At 47.0% G+C, this 17910-nt stretch overlaps 1 protein-coding gene across 1 annotated transcript in view; it reads right to left on the bottom strand.

Moving 5' to 3' along the window:
• LOC118858754 (acyl-CoA dehydrogenase family member 11-like) overlaps positions 1-13787 on the bottom strand; it is a 29275-nt gene extending 15488 nt beyond the window's left edge. Inside the window, 1 exon segment of the mRNA XM_036769370.1 lies at positions 13471-13787. Coding sequence (XP_036625265.1) covers positions 13471-13743 — 273 coding nt within the window. The 5' untranslated portion in view covers positions 13744-13787.
• Positions 13788-17910: the final 4123 nt, after the last annotated feature.

Genomic DNA, 17910 nt, shown 5'->3' with positions numbered 1-17910 from the left:
ATGTGTTTATTATTGTTTTATTATCTTTATTTATTGTTTATTCTCTTTGTAGAGAGTCTATGAAAGTTATTGAGAAGAGGAACAATACAGTCAGATGTACTTTAAAGATAGTGACTTGGCAGCCATAGGGAGGGGATTGGAGAGGAGCAGACCTAGAGGTTGGGGGGCCAGTGAGAAGAGGCTGCTGTGATAGCTCAGGCCTATTAGACTGGATTGGATGGGGAAAATGGTGCACTAGGAGACGGAAGGTCCGGGTTGGGGTCTTGGCTCTGCCTCGTCTAATTCTCGATCTCTGAGTCCCAATAGTGGACGGGGACCGTATGACTCCTTCACGGAATTACCATGACAACCACGTGGGGATGTGGAGATGAAAGCACAGGACTTGGGGGTTAGAAGAGGTCTTAGCATTGGACTACTCACAGGACTCGAGTTTAAAGCTGAAAAGAAACTCGAGAGACCCTCCGGATCAGGGGGTCTTAATCTTTGGTGTCATGGACTCTTGGGAAGCAGAATAGTGAAGCTTATGGGCTCCTTAGAATCATATTTTTGTCGTTCAGTGATTTTCCGGTCATGTCCTACTCTTTATGGCTCATTTGGAGTTTTCTGGGCAGAGATGCTGGGGTGGTTTGCCATTTTCTTCTCCAGCTCATTTGACAGATGAGGAAACTGAGGCAAACAGTTTACCCAGGGTCACACAGCTAGTAAGAGTCTGAGGCTGCATTTGAATTCAGAAAGATGAGTCTTCCCAGCTCCAGGCCCAGCGCTCTATCTACCGTACCACCTAGCTACCCCGAGGAACCCTTCTCAGAATCAGGTTTTTAAACACATAGAATACTTTGGATTACAAGGGAAACCAATTATGTTTAAGATTATCACAACGCATCTTTAAACGGAATTAATGAATCCCAGGTTAAGACTCCCTGATCTAGTGTCATCCCCTTATCATCATCATCCTCTTCCTCCTCCTCCTCTTCATCGTCATCGTCATCACCACCACCATCATCATCATTATTTTTGCAGATAAGGAAACCAGGATCCAAAGAGGGCAAAGGACACAAGAAAGTAGCAAAGCTAAAATTCAGACCCGGGTCCAACGACTGCAAAACCAGGCGTCTTTCTGCCTGACTTGGCTCGCTAGTCCAATCTCTTCCTTTTGTTCTTGGGAATCACCAAGAGCTACAAAATTGTAATTATTCTTTATTTTATTACTAACATTATCAGGCAGCTGGCCTTAGGGCCTGGGAGACTTGAGTTCAAGTCCTGGCTGTGGGGTCCTGAGCAGATCCATTAGCTTCTCACTGCCCTAAGCATTTCTCTGGGGTTATTGGGAAGGTGTCTGCTGGCTGTGATAGAGGGAATTTCCTTGCTGGAAGCTTTCCTACCCAGTGAATCCAGTCCCCTACCTCCCTATCCGTTGTTCCCCAACCCAGATAAAGTCACAGCTCTAGTGTGGAGGGTCATTTGGGCCTGGCTATTTCCCTCTGGGCTCAGGATCAGAAGACCTGACCCTGCCAAGCCCTGCCCAAACTCTCCCTTCCATCCCTTCCTTGCCACACTCATGGTCAGTAGCCCAATGGGTCCCTGGTGCCAGCTTCTCCCCAGACTATCCGGCAGCCAGGGCTGGGCAGCTAGGCTCCAGCTCTCTGGGCTCCCATCCACCCTGGGCCTTGCTGCTGGATTAATCTTCCTAATGTGTGGCTCCTCCCTGCTCAGAACCCTGCTGAATCCCATCCAGGCTCTGCTGCCAGTCATTTGAGCTGCTCCCTCCCCCCGGTCTGCTCCCAAATGGCCCAATTTCACCCTGTTCTCCCTTGCCCCTTTCTCCTCTTCTCCACTTTGGCCTAACTGGACCATTGTCTGCTCCTCAAACTGGGCCACTCTGCTCATCCCTCTTCTGTTTCCACTTGTTCCATGAAACACCTCTCCTCCCACCTCTCTGGTCTTCCTTCCAGCTCCAGCCATTCAAGCTTTCTGATCCTTCAAGGCCTATCCCAGGTGGCAAGCTCTCCCTCCATGGAGGCTCCCACCATGCCCCAGCTGGAAGGGGCTGTTCTCCACACAGATATCTCTTAGTACACATCCTCATGCACCCAGAATGCTCCAAGGACCTGTGTGGGATACCATCAGAGACAGCTAGGTGGCACAGTGGCTAGAGCTTTGAGCCTGGAGTCAGGAAGACCTGAGTTCAAATCCAGCTTCAGATGCTACCTGTGTGACCCTGGGCAAATCTCTTAATCTCTGCCTCACCTTCCTAAATTGTAATATACTAATAGCACCTACCTCACAGGGATGCTGTAAGGACAGAACAAGATACTATTTGTAAAGTACTTGGCGCCAGGCTGGTACACAGTAGGCATTTAATAAATGCTTTCATCTTTCCTTCCTTCCTCCTTTTCTTCCTTCCCTCCTTCTTTCCTTTGCTTCTTTTTCCTTCCTTCCTTCCCTTCTTCTTCTTTCCTTCCCTCCTTCTTTCCTTTGGTTCTCTCCTTCCTTTCTCCTTTTTCCTTCCTTCCTTCTTTCCTTTCTCTTTCCCCCTTCCCTTCCTTCCTTTCCCTTCTTTCCTTCTTTCCCTTTCTTTCTTCTTTCCTCCTTTTCTTCCTTCCTTCCTTCTTTCCTTCCTTCCTTCTTTCCTGCCTTCTTGCCTTCCCCCCTTCCTTCCTTCCTCCCTTCCTCCTTCCCTTCCTGCCTTCCTTCCTTCCTCCCTCCCTTCCTTCCTTCCTCCCTCCCTCCCTCCCTTCCTTCTTCCCTCCCTCCTTCCCTCCCTTCCTTCCTTCCTCCCTCCCTCCCTTCCTTCTTCCCTTCCTCTCTTCCTTCCTTCCATGTGGACACTCCAGCTGGTGAACTGAATTAAATAAGTGTGGGGTGACTCAAAGATTCCTAGCGATTCTTCCATGCTGTATTGTAGAAGGGAAGTGTGAACACTTACTCCCCCCACCCATTAATGTAATTACTGAATCCTTGGGCATGTCTATTCAATCAATTGATCAAAAGTGTACACTAGGTATGAACAGGTCCTTAATCAATTTGGGAGGAGTGTGGTTCTTTGATCATTGGATGAAATTAGCTGACAACACACAGCAGCTGCATCAGAATTAGCTGAAAGGGTCAGACACGGCCTGGAGCCTTCCAGAAGCAGATCCCAGCAGCTGGCCAGCTGGCCAGCTGGCCACACCCCTGAGGGGGTACGTTCTGGAGGGAGGGGGAAAGGAAAGTCTCTGTCTCCTTACCTACTATCAGAGATGCTACCTGCCAAGGGCTTAGCACAGCAGTAGCACACAGTAGGAGCTTGCTGCTTCCTTCCTCCCTTTCTCTCTCTGTGCATCTCTCTGTCTCTGTCTCTGTCTCTCTCCACCATCCTGATCATTTCCCACAGCAAAAACACCTTCCCCTGGCCACTATGTTCTGCTTTCCCCTATTATAAGTAAGCCCCTCGAGGGCAGGGATGTTGAGTCGAGTTTCTAGAGGGCAGCTGCTGCCTCAGGTCTTAAGGCACCTCTGGGCGGCTGCTTCTGAAGCTAAAACTTAGGACCCCCCACTCGTAGGCTTCCATTAACAGGTGGCCCGGAGACATTACAGCTAGGTCTCAGTTAGTGTGAATGAATCCCCTGAAGCGGTCAAATGCATTCGAGTTTGCACAGTTCATTCGATGATGCGCTGATCGATGCTCTAATGATATGGTTCAAATCTGGCCTCAGACACTGACTGACTGTGTGGCCCTGGGCGAGTCATTTCAACGCTGTCTGCCTCAGTTTCTCCAACTGTAAAACGGGAAGAATAATAATCGCACCTGCCTCCCGGAGTTGTGAGGATCAAATGGGATGATGTTTGTAAAGCGCTGCCCGTCACGCAGTAGATACCTAATAAATGTTTCTTTCCTTCCTTCCTTCCGATACTTCTATCCGTCTCAGGAGTGTGTGTCTTGGTTCCTCATGGATGTAGGGTCTATTACTGGTCAAGTAGCTGCCTTTCAAAGCTGCAGGAAAGGGCCTCCTCCCCCAGAAAGCTCTGGACTCACCGTGTAGCCAAGCGCCCAGGACTTAGATATTCAAGGTCCCAGAGAGATTTCTGCTCTTCCTATGAGGCTTCTACCTTTTAATTCCCAAAGGTGTTCATATGGCACAAAGGGATCAAAAGTAGGGTTCATGTAACACCTTGGGAATATATCTAGAATCTTTCCTTTCTTTCCCTTCCTTCCCTCCCATTCTTCTTCCTTCCTTTTTTCTTTCCTCCCTTTCTTCTTTCTCATACTTTTTCCTTCATTTCTTTTTTCTTCCTTCCTTCCTTCTTTCCTTCCTTTCTTCTTTTCTTTCCTTTCCTCCCACTCTTCTTCCTTCCTCCTTCCTTTTTCCTTTCTTCCTTTCTTTCCCTTCCTTCTTTTCTTCCTTCCTTTTTCCTTCCTTCCATCCTTCCTTTCTTTCTTTTTTCTCTTTTTTCCTTCCTTCCTTTCCCTTCTTTCCTTCCACTCTTCTTCCTTCCTTCCTTTCCCTTCCTTCCCTCCCACTCTTCTTCCTTCCTTCCTTCCCTCCTTCCTCCCTCCCTCCCTTCCTTCCCTTCCTTCCTTCCTTTCCTCCTTCCTTCCTTCCTTCCTCCCTTCCTTCCCTTCCCTTCCTTCCCTCCCATTCTTCTTCCTTCCTTTTTTCCTTCCTCCCTTTCTCTCTCTTCTTTCTCATTCTTTTTCCTTCATTTCTTTTTCCTTCCTTCCTTTCCTTTCCTTCCCTCACACTCTTCTTCTTCCTTCCTTCCTTTTTCCCTTCCTTCCTTTTTCCTTCCTTTATTTCCCTTCCTTCTTTTCTTCCTTCCTTCCTTTCTTCCTTTCCCTTCCTTCCCTCCCAGTCTTCTTCCTTCCTTCCCTTTTCCCTCCTTCCTTTCCCTTTCTTCTCTGCCATCCTTTTTCCTTCCTTCCTTCTTTCCTTCCTTCCTTCCTTCCTTCCTTCCTTCCTTCCTTCCTTTCTTCCTTTCTTTCTTATCGCAGTAGAGCAAGCCTCAGAAATACACATTTCCAGTCACAGTAGCATCTGTGGTGCCTGACATTAGAGCCCTCACGTGGGCCCCAGAGCCCAAGCTGGGGGTGGGGGGGAGGGGGGGTGCCTCTGTGCTGTTTCTTTATCCTGCCTTAGTCACTCAGAATACAGCTTCTACTGTCCAAAGATGAAGGCTGAAAGGAACAGCAGGGAAAGCAATGGCCCATCTGGCCTCACAAAGGAATCTCCCCTAAGAAATGCGGAGGGGCAGGGAAAGGTATTGAGGGGAACATTAGAGGAAAGGAGAAAGCCAGGCATGGTGTTCAGGAGATGGAGAAAAGACGCAGGCTGCATGACTCCTCCTTTGTCCTCTGGATTGAACCCGATACTCTGCTTTATCTCCGGCTCATTCTTCTTCCCTCCTTGCCTGGCAGTATTATGGGATGGGCCTGAAGACGTGAGAAGCATGAGAAACAAGCAAAGTGAGGCTGAAAGGAGGGCATGTCCTCTCTAGGGACGGGGAACAGCCCCGTTAACCCATTCCTGGGAGGATCCGAAAGGGACGGAGGCCAGTGGGGAGTGGTGTCTGGTCACCACGACTCTCTGGTTTTTCTTACCAATTAAAAAAAAAGGAAAAAGAAAAGGTGTCCAGACAAGCATTAATATCTCCTTTTAAACGGCCAGAGTGCCCACCACCGCCTACCATAGAGAAGCCCAAGGCCATTGGCAGCACTGTAAAACTGAAAATGCCCCACCATGGTCCCCAAGATCAGTTTCCGTTACTTAAACTAGTAGATAAAACAAAAGCCAGGTGCTGCCTTTGGAACGAGAGCTGGGTTCACATTCTGGATTTGCTACTTAGCAGCTGTGTGATATTGGGTAAGTCATATGATTTTTCTGTGCCTCAGCTTCCCCAAATGTAAAAGGAGGCAGCTGTACTAGAAATCTGGGCTCCTTTCCCACTCTCTCTGGGATCCTATGTGGCTGGGGTAGGGACTGGGATGAATGAGGTTTGGTAGGAAGAAGAGGGGTGAAGTTGCACCCCAACCTAGCTGATGTATCTGGGAGGAGGTGCTGCGGAGGTGGGATCTGCCAGTTCCCCCGTGCAGCCTTTCTCTCCTCCTCTGTGTTCCCTCAGTCACCCAGGCGCTCATTACCCTCTCTCCTGGCCCACCCCCAGCCCATCCATCAGATTCACTGCCAGCATAATCTTCCTTATGCATGCATGCGTGGGGCTGGTCAAAGCCTTCGGTGACAAATGATGGGGAGAGAACAGAATGGAATCTTACTGGACCAGGAGGAAGAATCCGATCTTGTCTCCTCCACCTTCACACCTCTCACCTTCTTCCCGACTCTCCACTCACCCAGTCCCCCGCCGATGCAGACTCTCACCCCCTCACATCTAAGGGGTCTCCCTCCCTCATCTCCCCACTCTAGCCCAGCCTCTACTCAAGTGACCTTTCCAAAGGGCAAGAATGAGATGAGACCTTGCAAGAATTCCGAGCTACTTCTGACAAATACAAAAGAGCTAGAGACCCAGATTTCATCACTCCCCCTACTGATGCAGGTCAGGACCTTCTTTGCAACTTAGAGACCGGAAGGGTGACTGGCCCAGGGCCACCCAGCCAGCAAGTAAACGGAAAGCTTGGCTTAAAAGAGACAGTGAATCCCCAGATTCAGACAAAAACGGGCCCCCCCCCCCCAGAGCCTGCGGCCGGCTTCCCTTCAGAGCAGAGCATCCTCCTCCACACTCGTCCCTGACAAGGTCAATCAAACAGACTTGACAATTACAGCCCCTGTCATTTCCTGGCCCCATTGATTAAGCCCCAGGCTTTCCCCAACGGCTCTAATGCCCACACCTGCCAAGCTTCCTCTGCCTGTCACAAAGACGGATGAAGGAAGCAGGCAAGGGGAGCTTGGGCCTCCTGGGAGTGGGCGTGAGTGAAGGGACGCCCAAGCTTGTGGCCATCGACCAAACCGTCACTCTGGGTTGGGTGGGCCCCATATTTCAGGACGGGAAGGGGTGGCAGCAGCTTCTGGAATTCTGGAAATGTTTTATATGAAGCCAGTTTTCTTAACTCCTCTTCTTCCCCAAGCAGCCAGATAGGCTAAGAGTCAAGCTGGAAACCTCTGAAAAACGACTAACCCACATAGACAGCAATAGTAACTCAAAAAACCCTAACCCAATGAATGAGACAATGTGGCCAGCTTCTATCCAGAGACATGACTGAGAACCTCAGAGAACTAGCCTGCCATCCATGGACCTGGATTTGGATCATAGAACACTGGACAGGTCACTTCTCCCTGGCCTCTGTTTCCTCATCTGTAAAATGAGAGATGTGGGGCTCCTTCCAAGTCTAAATCTATGACTTTCCATGGGTCTCACTTTTCTCACCCTTGGAATAACAGTGTTAGATTAAAGCACCAGGTAATGTAGGGGTTAGAAGTATTATCCCAATTTACAGATGAAGAAAAACTGAGGCCCAGAGAGGTGAAATTTCTTAAAAGCAGCATGGTAGGATGGCTAGAGAGTGGACAGCATTGGACTAGGTGTCAGAACAACCTGGGTTCCAATCCCACCTCAGACATCTTCTAGCTGTGTGACTCTATTTAATGAAGAGGTTGGATTCTGAAGTTTCTGCTGGTTTAAGATCTGTGATCCACCCACTTCTAACTTCCCTCCTAGCTTGAAATCTCCTAGAGGCAGGATTCTGGACCAGGTCCCTCCTGTATGCAAGTTCAAGGCTAGAGTGGGGCACTCCCTTCCCTTCCACTCAGATCTCCTTATGGGGTGGGGGAAGAACAGGGCGAGCCTAGAATGTGACAGGGCAGAGGGGAAGGGAGGCAGAGGACTTTCTCCAAATCCCAGCTCTCTGGATAAGCTGCAGCTAACCTATAAAACTGGCAATTGGCCAGAGAACTCCCCTTTTCCTCCCCCACAGAGTTTTCCTTCTCTTCTGCCTCTTTCCCTTCTAATTTATCTTCCTCCCAACTGACAAAGTGATATTCCTAAAGACTGCATCCTTCTGGATAAGAACCTCCCATGGCTCCCGATGACCTCCAGGATCAAGGCCTTTCAGTGTTTGCCTCTGAAGGCTCTTCACAATCTTTTTCTAATTTGTTTTTCTGGACTAATTACACATTACTCCCACTCAGGTTCTCTATCTTCTAGCCAAACTGGCCTACCATTGGTGGGAGGTGGGGTAGAGAACAGGGTTTGGACAATGGTAATTGGATGAGGTCAGTATGTCAGGGTGAATACAGGTTAATCATTAAGCATAGAGTTCAGGCAGTGGTCCTTGTCGGTGGGAGTTCAGCCTGGGGGAGGAGCATTGGGGAGTTGTGCTGTGGAGAAGGGTGCCCCAGTGGGGACAAAGTCTTGTAGGGCTGTAAGTGGCTGAGCGAGACAGAAGATAGGAAGGGGTGAGCCCCTGTTGGATAAGGGGCTGTCAGGTGATTAGATACTGTTAACCTAAAGTCATGACTCCACAAGACGTGGGTAGTGAGTTGGTTTATTACAGGTCTCATGGGAGAGGTGGAGGACAATCCCCTCCTAAATTCACTTGCAAAAAAAAACACTGTTGTGTTAGTTTATGGCAGGGTTTCATTTCTGGCCCCTCCACATTATCAACCAATCGACAAATATTTATCAAGGGCTTGCTGTTTGCCAGGCATTGTTGTAACAGCTTGGGATACTAAGAAAAGCAAAAATAATCCCTACCTTGAAGGAACTCGCATTCTAATGGAGGAGACAACATATCACAGAGATGGACTTGGGTGGGGGGAAAAGAGGGGGACCCCATTTGAAGGCAGCTTTTGAGTTGGGTCTTAAAATCTTTCTTTGTCATAAATTCTAAAAGTCAAAGATGAGGAGGTAGAGCATTCCAGCCATGGGCAATAAAATAATGTAGAAGACACCTTAGCTCTGAGCCCCCGCAGTTATAAGGTGCCGAATGAGAGGTTTCTAGTATCTGGACGCTAAGAAGAGAAAGCAAGAGAAAATCATCATTCTGGGCAAGAAATATCAGCCAGGCAATGGGATGCTAGATATCACCTGACCCAACAGGTTTTTCAAGGAAATGGGACCAGATATTAGCACTTTGAAGGCCCTGTTTTTGTACCTAGGGGGCCCTGGAGCTCTCTTCTTAACCAGGCAACAGTAGCCTAAGGAACACTGATGAAAGAGGTACCCAAACAACCCCTAAAGTGGGACCAAGAAGACAAGGTCAGCTCCCAACTCATCACCTGATCAGGTGTGAGGGACCTGCTATATTTCTATCAACAGGGCCCTGAGAGCTCTTTTTTCCTCCTTCCTCTTTATGGAATTTCCCATCTATATTCCAGGTCTTAATTCATTGTTGGGTATCCAGCAGAAAGATGCATCCTCCCGTGGCAGGGTGTGGGTGGTGATTTCCCTGATGTGGGTACTTGTCCCAATGATACAGACACCAAGCTATCCGTGCCAGGCCTTCCTGTGTGACTCAGCCCATCTGTGTTGTCCCAATGTACTGGGGATCCTTTCTCAAGGACTCCCCAAATCATAAAGATACCAATGGATACCAATGGTGCTCATGGGCAGTCCTATGGTTATTCCTCACTCTTGCCCATCTTTCTCCCCTCCCCTGCTTTTTAAAAAATCCTGTCTTTGGAGGAAGAGAACAGCAGGATGGATTGCCTTTGGGAAACTTCAAAGTTCTTTTAATGACCCCAAACTTCTTCCTGAAACAAAGGCCTTGTTTTTAAAGCCAATGTTTTTCTGGTTTTGCATAGCTATGAGTCACGGACCACTGCAGTCTCCAAAGATGTGAAGGTGAGGATCACTCAGAGGGTAATGGAGAGAGACACATGGTGGGTGGGCGTGAGCTGGCTGCGGCGCATTATAAATCAGGATTTATGGAGTGGGGTAAAGGATGTTGTCCAAGAAATTCAGGATCCAAGAGACTGGGGGTTTTAAAAGGTCCAATTGTGATACAAATCACAAGAAGACGTAATAGCAATAACTGAGACTGATCCAGGGCTTTAAAGTCTACAAAAGCACGTGGCATCTCTCATCTCATTTCACCTCACAACAACCATGACTATCCCCATTTTACAGATGAGGAAACTGAGTCTCAAGATGTTGTATGACTTGTCCACGTTCCTGCTGTTTGAGTCAGAGATGGGATTTGAACTCAGGTCTTCCTGCTTCTGACTCTATCTCCTACGCCCCCCAGAAGGATTGCAATTATGGGTGACCCGAAGGGCATGTTTGGCATAAGGCTGCAGTCCGAAAATTGTGTAGGCTTGTTCGTGAGGAGTGACATAAAAGCTTTATCTCTAGTATTTCCCATTTTGACGGGCATATAATAGATACTTAATAAATGTATGGTTGATTGGAAAAGGAGGCGAGACAGCCATGGAGCATTAGTGAGGTATCATCCATCAACTGCCTGAAGGAAGGCATCTGGGTGTGGTGTGGCCTTCTAAGGAGGATTCATGGGAAAACTGGGACAAGAATCACATGGGAAAGTGCACTGATGGATGGTGATCTGCACTGCTGGGCCAAGTGCCCACATGGAGGCACCCAAGTATTCAACCAGATATTTTTTACAAAGGAGAAAATGGAGGCCCAGGGAAGTTAAGCACTTTGCTCAAGGTGACACAGGTAGAAAGCATCCGATGTGGGATTTGAACCCGGATTGTTGGCTGCAGAGGCAGTGAGTGACCTTTCCACTGTACCTTAGCTAAATGAAAGGTCACCAAACCGGTTTCCAGAGTCTTGTTATTTGAAAATTGCTTCAGCCAAACCAACTCAATCCTTGGCCAGTTTTTTGTTTTGTTTTGCTCATCCGGAGAGAAGCTTCTGAGTATGACAACGAACAATGAAGCTGATTAAACCCTAATTCCTTGGGCTGGCTTTAATCAAAAGCACAGTGGAATAATGCTTCTGGGAACGCCTTTGATTGGAAAAATGGGGCCCTGAGCCTTACGGATTTTAAGATCAGCAGGGCCTGGGCTGGGCGGCAGGCAGCATAATAATTATAGGATGTGAAGGCTTTCATTATTTCAGAACCAAACCAGGCCAACCTGACCTAGAAGGAACCTTATTGGAAAGACACACACCTATCAGACTGATTTCTCATCACTCCATGCAAGCAGCAGCCGGGCCTCCACCCTGCATCTGGGTCCCTGCTTTCAGATGATGCTTGCTTCGGGAGTCCTGGCCCAGTTCACAGTCCTCCCTCCCAGGGCCACCTCGAGAAGCTTGGCTGTTCTGTAGCCATACCAACATGCAATCGAGACATTCAGATACCTGCATAAAGTTATATTCGTCTTTGGCTTTTAAAACCACATTACTCCCTGGGCCTTGAGGAGGGAGATACAGATGAAAATCCGACAACTGTGCCTTGAATTCAGAGAGGGCACTAATGGAATTTGGCAAGGATAAACAAGCTTATTCAGAGACCACTTGATAATCAGCATTTCTTGAGTGATCAAACTGGCAGCACAGGACTAAATATCTCATTGGTGAGCTGAACACTTCAGGTGTCAAGACAGATCCCACCGACATTCAGAGCTAACTCGATTGGTATTCCCTAAGCCAGGGCCATCCAATGGACAGAACACGGGGCTAGGGGGAAGGGGAAGGGACTCCTCCATTCCACAAATATCAGTCACATAATTATGATAACAACAACCCTAGCAGCGGGGACATGCTGGCTGGATGACACGGGGAAGTTCCATAACCTCCCAGGGCCTTAGACAATTGTGTGGGGCCTGTCTGCATAGTAGATGAGGAATGGCATATGAGCATCACCTAAGTGTACGTGGACTTTAAACCACCGTACTGTTGTGGAATTTCATAGAACTATGACACCTTATACTCAATATGATTATGGACAATTTCATCTGTGTGGGGAACCAATAGACAGGTAACATGGACAGCAGCCTATGGCTCTGGGCTAGACATGGACAGACGGATGGATGGATGGATGGAAAGAGAGACAGAGAAGTGGATGTATGATAGGTAGATAGACAGAGAGATAAAAGAAATAAAGGATTAAATGGTGGATAGATGGAAAGATACAGATTGATGGAAGGATAAATAGATGGCTAGATAGATAGATAGAGAGAGAGAGAGAGAGAGAGAGAGAGAGAGAGAAAGAGATGGAAGGATGGATGGATGGATGGATGAATGGAAAGAGAGAATGGATAGATGGATGGAGAGATAGAGAGGTAGATGGATGTATGGATAGATAAGTAGATGGATAGAGAGAGATGTATGGATAGATACGTACATGGATAGAGAGATGGATGGATGGAGAGACAGTTGAAGAGATGAAGAAAAAGATGGTTGGAAAGACAGAGACAGAGGCATAGTGAGCATTTATTAAGGGGAGCCCTGCTTGATACAATTCCACCCCCCCATTTTCTACCAGTCACACTGCTTTGGCCTTCTTTGGATTCTCCAGTATACCTTCCTTCCCCAGGAAACTCATCTCTGGGAAACCTGCCAGCCTGCCAGCCTGCCTGGTCCTCCCTTCTCCCTGTCTGATTTTGGGCCCTCTTGTTTGGGCAGGGCCATGGACTCCAGGGCCTCCACTAAGGAGTGGGCTCGGCATAGGCTTCTCCCCCCTCCCCACCAGCACTCTTCTTTGGAACTTCTTTATTCTTCTCCATCATGTACCCTTCTCTTCTCTCCCCTGCCCCAACTCCTACCTTCCTTTTGTGCCTTGTCTCCCTCCATTAGATTGTAAGCATTTTGAGGGCAGGGGCTGTCTTTGTTTTTATTTATATTTCCAGAGCTTAGCACAGGACCCTGAGTACATAGTAGGTGCTTAATAAACATTTTTTGATTTGACTGCCCTCCAGTGACTTGCCCAGGCATTAAAGGAGGGCCTTGAAGGCCTCCCCAGATTCCAGCTGCATACAGCAGGCTACCTACACTGTTGGGTCTATCATCTCACCAATGTGGTGATTCTCTTCAAAGACAGAGATGACAGCCTATCCCGCAACCTCTTGTTATCAGTCAACAAGCATTTATGGAGTGCTTGCTGTATGCCAGGTGTACTTGTCACTATTGTTAATTTTGAATTTACCTTTTAGCCAATAATTTCATCTTTTATTGGCTGCCTTGGACTCGACCCCTTCTTGGCCCTCCCTGCCCTTTGCCACGGGTGCCAGGGCATGGTGGAGAAAGGTGTCAGGCAGCAGTGGCAACAAGAGGCCCCCAGGCTGACTCCCTGCTCCTCTGATTGAGGCCTGGCTCATCTTCTCCTGCGCCTCTGCCCCTGCCGAGATGCCCTTCCTCTGCTAGCCCAGGAGCCCTCAATCCCTGCCATGATACTTCCCCTCCTATCCCACACCATGTGTCTGGAGATGGACAGGCTTACTTCTGCACTCTTCGAGCCGCTGCTCTGCTGGGGCCTGCTTCCCACGGGGTGCCCCCCCCCCAACTCTCCCAACATGGTGAAGGCTGCCCAGCTCAATGATTGCCACCTTTGTTTATATATACATATCTATAACACACCTGGGCAGGCAGCTGCCTCTTCAGAGAGCCCCTCAGCAAAGCATCTTCCAAGTACTGGTTGCCAAGGTTGGGCTGCCCTTGGAAAAATGTTCCGATGCCAGCTCTGGCAAAGGGAATGTCAGCCTCCTGGGGCAAGCTTTGTTTGTGGCTGTTTCTCCTGGGTCCCCAGGCCTCAGATTGTTGGGGCCCCCAGGCCTCGGATCGTTGGAGCCCCCAGGCCTTGGATCGTTGGAGCCCTGGGCCCAGCAGGCGCTGGGCCTGTCTGAACATCATGGATTCCACGGCAAGGGCCACTAGACCTGCAGCCAGAGACAGCAGCTTACTTGCTCTCTTCCCCTGGGTGGCCTGGCCTGGAGAGTTCATTGGACTTTGGAGCCCTCTCCAGTCCCTCCCCTTGGGCTCTCATTTGTCCCTTCCCTTTGTCCGCACCCTCCCCCTTTTCTTTCAGAGGGAAGAGCGTTGGATGCAGACTCAGGTCCTAGCTGGATGACCTCATCTCTCTGGGTCTCAATTTCCTTGTCTGTAAAATGAAAATGCTGGTCCCTTCCAAATTTAAATTTGATGGCCCCTCCTTTCCTCACCTCTAATCTTCTCTCTTCATTTGCTCATTCATCTTTTTCCTTCTGCCCTCCCTAACCCCTCCCTCCCCTTGATACCTCCCCGGGCTCAGTGGCAGGAGGAGCCAAAAGGGATGCCAGCTGATGGGGTGTTTCAACAATCCGGCTAGCAGCTTCTGTGGGGGTGTAAGATCCACCAACAGCCAGCACCCAGAAAGCTGCCAGCACGCTGCAAAAGCACAGGTTCTTTTGATCTGCTTAACTAAGGAAAGTGAGTGGAATACAAGATTGTGGAAGCTTCCCTATGAATAACTCAGGCAAGGTGATACTCGAATAGTACAAATTTAGTTAGGATGTGGACCTCACTAGGCCTAAGTTTCGTTTTCCTGTAAATCATATGATTTCGGGGAAATCAGGTGATATTCCCCTCTCCCCCTCCTCTAGCCTACTTACAAACCATCATCTTCACATTAAAGTTTCCCTATAAGGTAATTCTGTAGTTTCTGTGCTGGTATTGGGTAAAACTTATTCCTGGTTAGATTGTGAGGCCACCTGTCCCTGCAAATGGGGACAGGGGTCCAGCCTCTGGGGTGGGATTTCTTAGAATTGTTTGTACAAGGATATATATCCCCTTGCTTGCCTTCTCCCCCTTGCCTCTCTTCACTACTATCTCTGCCCTGGTCGTGGGAGATGCCCAATTCTGGAGACCTGATCAAATAAAACTTCTGTTTTTTTCCTACCTTGAGAAACCGAGACATCTCTGTTTTTTTTTTTCACTTGAGCCAGTGGTCTTTTGTCCCACACAGTTTCTGGGGGCTCGTCCAGGATTCCCCTCGATTGGGGGGGGGGGTTCTCCTCACCAGGGAGCAGGATCCAGCCCGCACCAAAAAAAGATTTATTGGGGGTTTCTGGTCCTGGTGTGGGGCTCCTCCCTGTTGAGGGAAAATCCTGAAGAGAGAGACTCGGAGGAACAGAAGCTGTGCTAGGCTCCGACATTCCAAAGTGAAAAGTAAAAAAGCCTGGCCGGCCGGTGTGGTGAAGTCATAAACAAGTACGTGTACTCTCCGGAGGTAAGCACTGGGAGGTCTGGGGGTTATTCGTTGAGTCTAAGACTTGGGGAGTTCGGTGACGGCTCTCAACTAAATTAGGGTGGCATGGAAACCCCAAGGTCAAGGACGCTCTCGAGAACGCTTCACGGGGGACTTCTGGGGAGTTGGGCGACCCTCCCCATTCGGCTAAGTTCTTCTGAACTTGGAGGGTGCGGTGACGGCCCTCGTAAATTATGGGAAAAAAACAGTTTAAGTCTGTGCAGTCGGAGCACAAGTGTGAGGTACCTGTAGATAGTCCTTTAGGCAATCAATTGCAAAATTGGAATGAACAACAAAAGTATAAAGGGAAAGAGCAATTAAAACCCATTGCTTTGGAGCAAAATAGAAAGGAAAATAGCCATAGACAAGAGCTCTTAAAATATTTGACCTAGGTGGGTAGAATGGATTTTTCCTGGTGCTTTGAGGAAAGCTCTCCCAGGGAAAGCAAAAAAGCTTTTGGATTTCTGTATCTTTGGGTCTGTGTTTGTCTGTATCTGTGCTTCTGTGTGTATGTAATCTGACACCCTATAATGTCCACTATCTGGTTGTCTCTCCCTCCCTAACTCCAGTCTCTTCAGAGGAGTGGGAGGGCAGGGGAGAGAGAAAGAGAGAGAAAAACGTTTTCTTGTTTAAGTTATGTGATGGAAAAGGCAAGGTAAAGAGGAGTGTCAGGTCAGAATTAGAAAGAAATAAGGTATGTGCATGCAGTTTTAAAGGGGCTTTCATCAAAGTCCACCAGAAAGGACAGGCAAGATGGTTTAACCATGTAGGGAAGAGGCATGTGAAGGAAGTTTAAGAAAGGTATAATCTATTTGCACAAACAGTGTGAATAGAGATTTTGAGAGTACAAGGTGGAAACTTTTGATAAGTTGTTAAAAAAAATATGCTCTTTCTTTCTTCCTCCATTCCAGATCTGGCCAGTTTGGAATATGAAGAGAGATAAGAAAGAAAGTGGGAACTTTTCCCTTAAATTTAAGTGAAATGTGTTACTTCTAATTTGATTCTTAAGATAAGTCAGAATTTATTATGCTATTTGGCACTAAGGCAAATTTGGAAAAGGCATAGATCTGAAAAAGAGACACTTTGAGCTCCCCAGTATGAGGAGAAAAGGAAAAAATCTAGAATGTGTACCACAATGCATTGTAATTATGGTTTCCCAATTTTCAGAATTAAGAACTTTAAGTAATGATCCTACAAATAGAATTGGAAAATATTTAATAACATAAAGGTATTAAATAAATCTATAGAGTTAGTAAGTACTTTTTTTTACATACAACTACAGAGATCCTTATGTGCAATTTAATGACTCTCATTCCTATTTGAATTTGAGAGAAAAAAAAAGTGGCTTAGAGCTTCCAAAATAGAGAAATATGACCAGAGAATGAGAGCCAATCTGAAAATATTTTACCCAAAAGACTGTTGCTTACTACATTCTTGAGAAACAAAAATACTTCCTAGAATAGGCATTATCTCAATAGATATAGATATTTCTAACTTGCTGTGATTTTCCTAAGTTTGTTACTTGGAAAGTTTAAAAAGTGATTCGGCTGCGAATATACAATAGAGAGTTGGCTCCTTTTCAAAATAATTACCCCACTGACAACAGCCCTGGACCCCTGGGCACCCTGAAGCCCACACTTCTAGGCAATAGGTGGCAGAGGAACCTCTCCTCTCAAGCCCCCAAGTCCTTGCTCCCAGACCACCGGAACCTGGAATTTTTGCCCCTAGTCTTCCAAACCCAACAAGCCCTATTAGAAAGTAAAGATCTCTCAGGGACCCTCCTCAATGACTCCTTAGACCTTTAATTCAGGTGCTGGACTCTGCAGCTTCCCAGCACCACCCCTCCCCCCCAGTACACAGCCAGGCTCTGTGACTATGAGGAGAGAAGAAAAGCCTCTATGCTTAGTAAGCCCAATATATGTAATGATTTGGGAATGCAATTAATGTCATCTGAAATCTTTCTATTTGTACTATTATTGTACTTCTAAATTGTAGTAAAATTTTCCTATATTGTAAAACTTAAGTGACTAAAAATAGTGTTAGACAAAGCAATTTTTAATCTGAATTTTGTTGAAGAAAAAAATGATATGAAAACAATTGTGTAAAACCGGTTAAGTTCCTTTCTCAGCCTTAATTGCCGTTTAGAAAACCAGGTATTTTCTACTTTACCTGTAGTTAATAGAGGGTCACGGCTAAAACAATTCAGCCAGCACTTACTTGTAAGATTGTTAACTAGGTTATTTGGGATTACTGTTTTAATGTTAAAAACCAAGAAAGTTCTGAAGAGATAAAAGAAATTATGTCCATCCACCTTTCGAGCTAGATTTGTGGGTGGGTTCTATTAAATCTTATATGGATATTAATTAGGGTAAAGATATTGATTATTGTGAGTTATTATTGCTGTTCAATTAATTATCAACCCCCTCCGCCTGGAAGGGAGGCTGACTATACCTTGTTAGCAGTGATTCAAATTTCTTAGGCTTCCTTTTTACCCGGGGCAAAAGAAGTAGTTAAAATACTGGCCCAGCACATTTTAAATCGATCTAATTATAATAGGTGATTGCAAACTATTTGTAAAACTTTCCCAAGAAAATGTGAATGGAACTTAGAAATGTATATTTGAATAATTTTTTAGAAAAAAGTGCATATTGTTATTTGGCATTGAGAAATTTATTAACTATATAGCCCCAAGAAAATTCTCTTTACTGTAGTTTACTGTTCAATAAGGGGATATTACAAAGATCACATGATTGTAAAGGTGCTTGGCACAATGCTTGGCATAGAATAAATGCTAT

Source organism: Trichosurus vulpecula, chromosome 1 (genome assembly GCF_011100635.1).
Source record: "Trichosurus vulpecula isolate mTriVul1 chromosome 1, mTriVul1.pri, whole genome shotgun sequence".
Lineage (NCBI taxonomy): Eukaryota > Metazoa > Chordata > Mammalia > Diprotodontia > Phalangeridae > Trichosurus > Trichosurus vulpecula.
The sequence above is the reverse complement of the archived record's forward strand: the minus strand, read 5'-3'. Positions and strand labels throughout refer to the sequence as shown.